Below are 10,760 nucleotides of genomic sequence, written 5' to 3'. Positions count from 1 at the left end.
AATGAATTCTTATCAATGCATATTACTAATCAAAAATTAAGTTTTTATGTATTTACAGTAGGACACTTACTAAATATAATTGTGTACTCTTTATTTTAGATGAACTGCACAAGCATTTAATCTAAAGCACATTTAATATTAGAAGATGCAATGATATGTAAAAAGTCATACCTTATCCTGAGATAAATATGAATTAATCCTGATACAAATCTCTCAAACACAACTGTAGGGCACAGGGTTTCACAATATATCCTGACAACAAACGAGATATAGGAGTAGCTCTCTGACACACCCGCGATGTATTTATTATTCTGGCCCGTAAATAAATCTCCAAGACGTCGACTTTCAAAATAAAAATGTTGATTAAATAAATAAATAAATAAATAAATAAAAGAAAACACGAGTGATTTCACATATAATTTCAAATATATAATATATACAATAATACGCTCGAATTATCTCAAATAAAAATAAAAGAGGTTTCTGAGTTATTCCGGTCCACCTGATGTCGCTGTTTAATATAGAAGGCTTGTAATATGAATATTAATTGAATCACGGGAGGAGCGTCCAATCACTAAACAGAATCGTCCTCTTAATCGTTCGTTCATTCGCCTGTCTATTAGCCCCCGCCTACTGACGGCTGCCTTTAACCCAATCAGTTCGGACTACCTACAAACGTCACGCGACGTAATTAATATTCATGATTCTATCCTTCACCATAGTAGAAGAAAAGCAACTTCTGAGACGTTTTAAAATGAAACATGGATTCTTCCTCACTTATTCCACCCTCTACTGTGTTTTTTGATTTAGAGACCACTGGTTTAGGTACGTGACTTTATAAACAATATCGAAAAATGTGCAGAATTATGCAAACGATTGAGTTTTCATGCACGTCTCTACTCGGTGTTTTGAAAACAAAAGTTATCTAACAAAAGTTACAGCATTTTGGGGGAATCAAATTCTCAAATCCTAGACTATAGGATGTTTATTTTTATAATTTATTTATAATTGTATATAAACGATATTTAGAAAAATATTTAATATGCTGATTTGGTGCTCTATTATATTTGACGATCAGTTTTAATAATCGCTCCTTTAATAATGTTGAAAACAGTTTTACAGTTTTAGATGTAAAAAATTCAGCTTTGCATCACATAAAAAAATTACAAATTACATTTTAAAATGTTTTGATATAGAAACAGTTATTTTAAATTGTAACAATACTTCACAATTATTTAAATCAAATATATGGAGCCTTGGTGAACGCAAGCGACTTTAAAAACATGTATGTATATATATATATATATATATATATATATATATATATAGTTTTTTTTTATATTGTTTTGACCAACTGTATATTGTGTTTGTATGTGTATATGATGTTTTTAGTTAAATTGTTACTTATAGCATATATTCTCCTCCTCCAGATGCCTCGTGTGATATGGTCCAGCTGGCTGCAGTGAGTGGAGGTCACACATTTAACCTCTTCATGGTTCCTCGGCGGCCGATGCAGCCCGGGGCGTCCAGGATCACAGGCTTCAGTGTGAGGCGTCACCGTTTGTTTCTCCATCACAGGCCGGTGCTCACCAGCTCTCTCCGAGAAGCCCTGGTCTCCTTCATCACCTTCCTCCGGATGCTGGCTCGGCCGCTCCTGGTGGGCCACAACATCCGCAGATTCGACTGCCACGTTTTGGCCAGAGCTCTGGATGAGTTCGGTCTTCGGTCGGACTTCCACAAAGAGGTTTCTGGATTCGTGGACACCCTTCCTTTGGCACGAAAGCTTCTCAAAGACAGTGGTCTTAAGAGCTTCAAGCAGGAGAACCTGGTTAAGAGCCTCCTGGGAGTTTCATATGCGGCCCATAATGCTCTGGAGGACGTGCAAGCCCTGCAGAAACTCTACTGGGCCCTAAAACCAACGGCCAATCAGATCCAGCAGCACATTTTTACCCTGGACTCATTGGCTACTGCAGCTGTCAGTCAAGTTCCAGTTAGACCATCTTTATGTGAACGCTTTAGTAAACAACTGGATATTACAAAAGAAGAAAGAGCAGAGGAACATTTGGACGTCTGATTCATGATCTCAGATCTTTGTTTAATCAGTATTTATAAAACCAGTTAAGATGCTTTTAAAGCAAAAAAACAACAACAACAACAAGTGATGCGATGTTGTTCATTGGTAATGTTTTGTATGGTTATGGTTAGTAACTTATGATGTATTTATGTTCTTTAATAAATAAATGTATTTAATTACTTGTATATTTTTTATTATGTAATTCGTATTTAACTTAATTTTTTGTGTATACTGATTATATTTCAATAATTTTCTTATGAATAATTATAATTTCTCGAATCTAAATTTTTATTAAATGTTTATTTCTATAATTTATTTATGATTTTATGTAAGTGATCCTTCAGAGATCTGATTTAATGCTCCACTATTCGCAATTAATTATTGTTGATTAGCTATTAATGATGGTTGTTATTAGCAGTTGTGCTATATTTTAACAGTTGTGTATATTTAAATTAAAACTATATTTTTAGTATACGTGGCTATTTTTAAAAATTAACTTACATTTATTTTATTATGATTAATTTAATTACCATACATATATATATATATATATATATATATATATAACGAGAAAGCAGACAAACTGGCTAAAGAGGCACTGCTAAAGGAAATAATAGTTACAATTACACAAGGAAAAGGCGTAGGTAAAGCAGTGGTTAAGAAGAAAGGACTTAAAATATGGCAGAAATGGTGGAAGGAAGACAGGAAAGGTAGGAGATATTATAAAATACAAAAAACTGTCACTATAAAGAATTGCATGGAAAAGACCTGGAGAGAGGAAATTGTAATGACAAGATTGAGAGTGGATCACACAGGGCTGAATGGCACATTATTTTTAATGGGGAAAAGGAATAGTGAGAACTGTGAAAACTGTGGGGTTAAAGAAAATGATGAACATGTAATATTGTACCGTGAATTAAATGAGGTGTAAAGACGGGTGTTTAAAGATAAGGTTCAGGAGACAGGGCGGGACTAGAAGGAGAGAGAGAGAGAGGAAAAAGAATCATCAGGAAGGCACTATTTAAATTTTTAAAAGACTCAGGGTTGTGGAATAGAATCTAAAATTATAAAATGACATGATTATACATACTCCAGTACAGTAGATGGCGGTATGCACCTTAACGTTGATTGGCGTCCGCCATTAAATAAGAGAAGAAGAAGAAGCCCAATCGGTTACGTCCTATGGTTACGTCGCCTGATGACGTCACTGCGCATACGCGTCACGCTCCCACTGCGGAAGTGCAGAGGGGAAACATCAACGGTAGCATCTCCGGTGCCGCTCGTTTTGGACTCTAAAGGCGGATAAAGGCCATCATAATGTCGGGATTCGACCCAAACCCGTTTGCAGATTCATTCGACGTCAATCCCTTTCAGGTGAGAACGAGCAATACCCAGAGAAGCGCTTCCGACGCGTTTTAACTGAAGTTTAGCGGAGCTAGCAGGGTTTGTGATGATGATGATGATGATGATGATGCTGATGGGAGTTTCGGGTCAGAGGAGCTCGGTTCGGCTGGTGATGTGTCACGGTGGCTGATGGCGCTAGTTAGCAAGTTAGCAGTCGCTGGTGAAGGGTGTGGATCCGCACCGGTGATGACACGCTGCTGAAGGCCAGAGCCCCTCCTATTAATGTTACACGAGGCTCTGATCCGCTGGGATTCACTGAATGCATCAGAAAAAAACATCTGATCAGGACATGCAGGGCGGGCGTTATGCCTTCTGCACAACATGTTTTGTATTATTAAGCGAAATAATGCGTTTTCCATTTTAAGTGAAAACAATAACAAACATGACATTCATTGTACAATACAGAACGGTCAGGATCTAATCTCACAGTGGTGACAAATAACATGCTTTTTTAAATCAACAATAAATTTTAGTTTAAAATACATGCATACATGTTTCTTTTGTATTTTGCATGTATTTTCTGTTGCATTTACACACATTCTTGTTTTTTTGCAGTTAATTTCAATAATCCTGCTGTGACACAAATGCACGTCACATCTGTTTTGGGTTTTCACTTAATGATCGTGTGTGGGTTCAGCACATTAACATGAATTCTCTTGCAATTCTGCATGTTTAAAAGGGCCATTAGATCAAATTTGGTTACATTTTTTACCTTTTTTTTTGTATTTAAAGGCCATGTTGCAGGTTAACCACCACTTTCGATTAATAGGTACATAAATCACTCAAGATATGTATATCACTTTTAAAATGTCTCAAAAATGAAATAATTTTTTTGTATTAACGGGTTTTTTACGCAACTCGGTGATGACGTCACGTTGGGGAGAAGTTGAGGAAAGGTAGCCTCACCCCTCATTTACCCGGACTTCCGGCAAGATGGGGAACTGAGCGGTCGCTTTTTCCGGAACTCGTTCAAGTTAGTCCCAAAGTTAGTTTGAAGTAGTTGAAAGTCCATTGTGAAGAGGTGTCATAAGCCCAATGGGGGTAACAAGTCCAGAATCGATTATTGGATGGTGAGTGATGACATTCTAAGAAATACTTTACGTTCTAGAATCTCTAAAACACCCTTGACTGATCATTGTTTGATAGATTTAGTTTTAGGACCCGCAGTGAAAGAAGTTAGGAATAAAGGGTATTGGAAATTTAATGCCAGATTGCTAAAGAATGAAGACTATTGTGTTCAGATTAGAGAATTGATAAAAGAAAATGAAGATAATGAATCGTTCAGAAATAATATGGGTAGATGGGAATTTATTTTAAGTTTAAGACAATTTACTATTAAATTTAGCAAAAAACTCAGCAGGGAAAAAAGGGAATATGAAAGTAATTTATTAGATGAAGAATTAGATGATCTCTATCTTGAGAAAGCTCAGGGCGCCTTCATAAGATCAAGGGCGAAGTGGATTGAAGCAGGTGAAAAAAACTCTGCTTACTTTAGCAATTTGGAAAAAAGTAGACAGTTAAAAAGTCTAATAATTAATGGAATCGAAAATAAAAATGCTAGAAGTATAGAAAAAGAGGTTTTCTCATTCTACTCTGAATTATATTCCTCTCGTTATTCGGCAGTAGATGCCGACTTCCTGTTTGATAAGATTAAGAACTCCAGATCTTGCACTGATGACTCCTTTATGGATATATATATATATATATATATATATTAGGACATGGCACTTGTTCTAGATTTGAGATTAGGAGGGGAATTCGACAGGGGTGTGGAAGCTCACCATTACGGTTCACAATGGTCGCTGAAATCTTAGCTGTTTTAATTAAAACCAGTCATACTGAAGGTCTAAAATATGATGGACAGACAAATTATAATAAGTCAGCTAGCAGATGACACAACTTTATTCCTAAAAAAATGAAGAGCAAATTCCCTTAGCACTGCAATTTATGAATCAATTTTCTGGTTTGCAGCCGAATATGAATAAATGTGAAATTCTGGCATTGCACGATTATGATTCGCATTCCTTATGCAACATAAAGATTAAAAGGGAAGTTAAATATTTAGGGATTATTATCTCTAAAGATAAAGCAACAACTGAAAATATGAATGTTTGTAACCATGTGGACAAATGTAAGTCTATTCTCAATAGGTGGCTGCAGAGGGATGTCTCAGTTTTTGGGAGAGTGTTATTATCGAAAATGGATAGTTTGTCTAGACTTCTTTACCCGGCTTTCATCTCATCAACAATGATTAAAAAGATAAACACTGTTAATTTTAAATTCATATGGAGGAATAGGTGTCAATATATAAGAAAGATTGATTTAGTTAAAAACTATGAGGACGGAGGGTTGAATGCGATTGATTTTGATATTGAAATTGGTTAAAGTCTGATCTGACAAATAGAAATTTCTTTTGGTTCACTGTCCCGAATATGATTTTTTAAATAATGGGTGGGATAGACTTTCTCCTGCGTGTGACTTTAAATGTATCTCATTAGCGATTAAACTCTCTGCTTTCCATCAGCAAGTACTTCTCTATTGGAAATTAATCTATAACCATAATTTTACTAGGGCCGGTACTCGATTAAAAAAATTAATCTAATTAATTAGAGGCTTTGTAATTAATTAATCGAAATTAATCTCATTTTAATAGCATATAAATATTTGACCTGAGAACAGTGAGAAGTAATTTTTTTTTCACATGGATTTATAGTATACCATTGAATAATGACTGAATACATAAGCTTAAGCAACAAAATATTGTTTATTTTTGTTCAACCAAGTCTAGCAGACCAGTGCAATTTTTGCCATGAAGTGTAGCAATAGCATATTTAGAAACAATTTAGAAATAGTACATTTCAGAAATTCAGGAAGCTTATAGGTGCTGGAACCTTCTGTAAAGTGTTTTTTTTTTAAGTAAAACACAATACTGTCAATTACATTCAGAACATTGGAAACACTGACTATTAGAAAACATCTCTCTGTTGCTTCAGAGGCCATAACATACTAAGTCCAACTCTCAATAACCTTGGCCAAAACAATAAAGATTCCAACATAAACTGTTGCACCAACAAAATAATACATAGTTCAACATAAAGTGTAAAGTCCACGCTAGCTGCTATATGTTTAGCGTTGGTGATACTTGAGGCTCGATGTGCTGTGGTGATAAGCGAACGCTAGTTGGTGCTCCAGTATAATCGGTCCCGCCGAAACTCATCCAGTGAGAAACGTTCCGCGGTGCAAAAATAAGTTATTAAAAATGCGGGATTTTTTTTCTGTAATTAATTAATCTTAGTTAACACGTTATTTTTTGTGTAATGAATTAATCTCAATTAACGCGTTAAAGTCCCGGCCCTAAATTTTACGCCACATAATACTCCAGTTTGGAATAACAGGGACATACGGCTCAGCAGAAAATCTGTGTAGGAATGGAGATCCAAGGGCATTTGGACTGTTGCACATTTTATGGATGAGGCTGGAAACATGTTACAACATGAGGAATTCTGTAGAAAATACCAACTTCAATGTAATGTTAAGTATTGTGACTAAAAGCCATTCCAAGTTCTTTGAGAGCAATGGTTAGAGAAGACACTCGATACTCTGCCGTCTCCCCTGTCCTTAGTCAGTTCTGCATTGAAGGATTTTAAATGCAACAACAAAGTTATTAAGAATCTTCTGATTAAAAAATATTATCCCAAACCAGTAAAAAGGTTTTACATACTTAAGGACTTTGAAGTGGAAAAAAATTAAGAAAATAAGGAAAAATTACATTTCATTTCCACTCCCACCTAAAGTGACAGAAGTCAACTTCAAAATCTTAAATGAAAGTTACCCAACAAACGAATTCTTGAGATTGAGATTCAATTTCGATCTAAATAATTGTGTCTTCTGTGTAGAAAACATTGAATCGTTAGAACACCTTTTTTTTTTTTTTACTGTGACTCAGTCCAATTTGTTTGGAGAGAAATGCAGAGCTGGCTAATGTCCAGGGAAATTGTATTGTCTTTATCTGTGAAGACAATTATTTTTGGTGTTTTTGATGAAAATAAGAATGTGGATTTTGTACTTAATTCTCTTTTGTTATTTGGTAAGTTTTTCATTCATAAATGCAGGTATTATAAAACCAAACCTATTTCGACTCATTGGAGGAATGAGTTGAATCTTCTAAGTAAATTTCTTAAACTTGTGGAGGAAAGGAAAGCCCTTAAATTATTTAATTTACTTGAAACATTTAAGTTAATTTGAAATGGCCCCGTTAAGTTTTGTTCATTTGTTATGTTTTTTTATTTATTTATTTATTTATTTTTACTGCTTTTGTTTTGTTTTGTAGCTGTATCTATAATCTTTATTAGATTAGTATTGTTATTGCTGATTCTGCTCAATCTTTACTGTAGTATACGAGAATATGCTTAACTGGTTAATGCCTTGTATGTTTGTAATTATTTTCATTTAATAAAAATAAAAAAAAAATTTCCTTATATGGGTCCTGAGGCACTTCTCCCGGAAAAAAAAAAAGTCATTGTGAAATATTATTAACTATTATTAACTAATAACTATTTAATTGTATGGAATGATATTCCGAACAATATTCTAAAAATTGTATTTGCAGTTGCGTTTTCAGTTTGTAAATGCATACATTGTGACATAATCCAAATGCAAATTGTTCATTTGTGTTTCTATTTTGGTTTCTGTGAATGGAAAAATTTCCATTTCCAACGTCTTACGAGTTATGATTTTTTTGGGGATTTTTTTTTTTTTTCCAGTCTATTTGCTTTTTCACTTTCTTTGGCTATTTATTCATTTTTCTGGTTGACAGGTGAACATAGAATTAATTCTGTATTCTTGACTTGGTTTGAAGTGGAATTTTTTCTTATACATTTTTTCTGAGCATGATTTTATTGCAAAAATGACCAAATTCACCATTTTCCTCATGGGAATGAATATCGAGGCTCTGTTTTCTGACAGTAGTGGGCGTGGCATACTTTCCCATTATATCAATAAACCCCACCCTCAAGAGTGATTGACAGCTAACTGTTACAAACTGGAAATACAAGTGCAAAAAGGGGATTTCGATTCCAGTTGAGTTTTGTAACGGTTTGAGCAGGGTGTGGAGAAAGTAAAATAGCAAATAAATGACTTTTTATTGCTATTCCAAAATGACAGAAACATATCTTGTAAGTAGAGCCCGACCGATATGGATTTTTGGGGGCCGATGCCGATGCCGATATTAACTCGAAAAGAGCCGATTTATAAGCCGATATTTTGATTTTGAAAATAAACTGGATATTAGACCCATTTCCTATAAACTGCACGTACACAACATTCAATAGCAAAATATCTGCCTGTTCTATGTATGTGGGCTGTATAAACCATTTTCCAGAAGAGATTTATGTAAAAAAAAAAAAAAAAAAAGCCTTAGATTACAGTCTCAATGACTAAACAATTGCACATCAAAAGTATATATTTTTTAATGATCAAAAAACAGTCTGGTTTTAAACATTTAACACTTTTTTTAACAGTCTGTGTGTGTACTGTAAATAAATTATAATACTAAAGTTAAAGTATTTGCAGAAGTAGTCCCACACTGCTACAGCATTCACCTTTTTCAGGTATCTGTAGGGCAGAAAGAGAGACAGAGAAAGAATAAGCATGTGTATTAATAATATCACCATGCATCATTACTCATGTCATCATTAGAATTAGAATTATAATAAACAGGGATCTCTACATAGGCAAAAATGAGAAAAAAAAAAATATTTTTTATTTGTCAAGCAATAGGTATTACCTACTTATATTTAACTATATTATTTCAACATTTCCCTTTTATGTCTGTAAAGCTGCTTTGAAAAATATGTAAAAAAATAAAAAAATAAAATAAATAAAAGCGCGTGTTCAGCTCACATTTATTTACATGTCCCCTCTGGTTTAATCATTTCTGACGCACCTACTGTAGTTACTGTAACTACACTACATTTGCTCTCACAGACACATTCACAACGGACCCGTATATATTCTCCTCTTCTCTTTGTGCAGTCTGAATCAAAACATCGTCATGCGCTGGCGAACGTAAAGTTAGCCTACTGTTACCGGAAGATTACGGAATCAATTCGAAGTTGAATGGTTAACATTAGTGCCATGAACACACCGCTGTCAATTTTGAGAAGAACCACCTTCAAACAAGTTAATAGCAAGCATTTAAGGGGCCTGCTAAAAAGGAAGCTATATTAGCGTTAGAGTAACGTAACCAGCCTGAATTCACCAAATTGTTCTCTGGACATGAGGGTAGCCTCTTCTTCCTTGCTTCTCTCTTAATTATCATCAGCAGGACTAGCGCTATCGCTCGCTTCTTACAACGGGACAGATACATGCTGACCGAAAGGAGGAACCACAGACTATGAAAGAGCTCCCGCTAAAAGTTTTTAAAACTCCGCCAACGCCATAGCGCAGCGCAGCGCGGCGCAAATCGCATTGTATCTGAAGGGCAACGCTAAACCCAGCGGGCAAATGCCGTGCATACCGCGTCCTGTGTGAAAGGACCATTACGGGGTCATTATGTGGGAAACACACCGCAATAGAATAAGAATAAGTTAAATGCTAACGTTATAGTTTGACCTCTTATTAACGTTCGCGCTCTTCCACTGATAAACATGGTATTAGCTTTGTGGCTAATCTAATATAGCAATGCATTAGCGGCTGTAAGTGATGTTGCAGAATATTTAGAAGTGATAATGATAGGACCGTTAACTAGAACTACCACACCGTTTTTATATACAGTGTATGAACTAAATCTACAATCATTTCACATGACGAACGACAGACTCACCTGGGTGGCTTGGCTGATCGCTTTCTTCTGTAGTGAATTTCTGGCGCTGTTGTCAACTCTGGAGTTGCAGACCGCCCTCTGGTGGGCAAACTATGCAACACTCATAACATGAGTGAAGAAAGAGACTCCGTTTCTCATGTTTCATCGGCCGTTATAAACGCCGATGCCGATTTAAATGCAATTAGCTCATATCGGCCGATAATATCGGCCGGCCGATATATCGGTCGGGCTCTACTTGTAAGACGTTGAAAATGCAATTGCAAATTGATTTCCTTATCACAATGTAAAGTGAAAGTGAAGTGACATTCAGCCAAGTATGGTGACCCATACTCAGAATTTGTGCTCTGCATTTAACCCATCCGAAATGCACACACACAGAGCAGTGAACACACACACACACACACTGTGAGCACACACCCGGAGCAGTGGGCAGCCATTTATGCTGCGGCGCCCGGGGAG

At 35.5% G+C, this 10,760-nt stretch overlaps 2 protein-coding genes across 2 annotated transcripts in view; both read left to right on the top strand.

The window, feature by feature from the left end:
* Positions 1–507: 507 nt before the first annotated feature.
* plex9.2 (PML-like exon 9.2) lies at positions 508–2,232 on the top strand. The gene is made up of 2 exons (XM_026238320.1): positions 508–825; positions 1,431–2,232. Exons 1-2 carry the CDS (start codon positions 762–764, stop codon positions 2,072–2,074), a joined length of 708 nt encoding a protein of 235 aa, XP_026094105.1. The 5' UTR covers positions 508–761; the 3' UTR covers positions 2,075–2,232.
* A 1,049-nt stretch (positions 2,233–3,281) lies between these two features.
* LOC113066606 (secretory carrier-associated membrane protein 2-like) overlaps positions 3,282–10,760 on the top strand; it is an 18,565-nt gene continuing 11,086 nt past the window's right edge. The window contains exon 1 of the mRNA XM_026238534.1: positions 3,282–3,448. Within this exon, the coding sequence (XP_026094319.1) occupies positions 3,392–3,448 (57 nt within the window). The 5' untranslated portion in view covers positions 3,282–3,391. The remainder of the gene's footprint in view (positions 3,449–10,760) is intronic.

This window comes from Carassius auratus, chromosome 50 (genome assembly GCF_003368295.1).
Source record: "Carassius auratus strain Wakin chromosome 50, ASM336829v1, whole genome shotgun sequence".
Lineage (NCBI taxonomy): Eukaryota > Metazoa > Chordata > Actinopteri > Cypriniformes > Cyprinidae > Carassius > Carassius auratus.
Note: the sequence above shows the minus strand (reverse complement) of the source record. Positions and strands in the feature narration are given on the sequence as shown.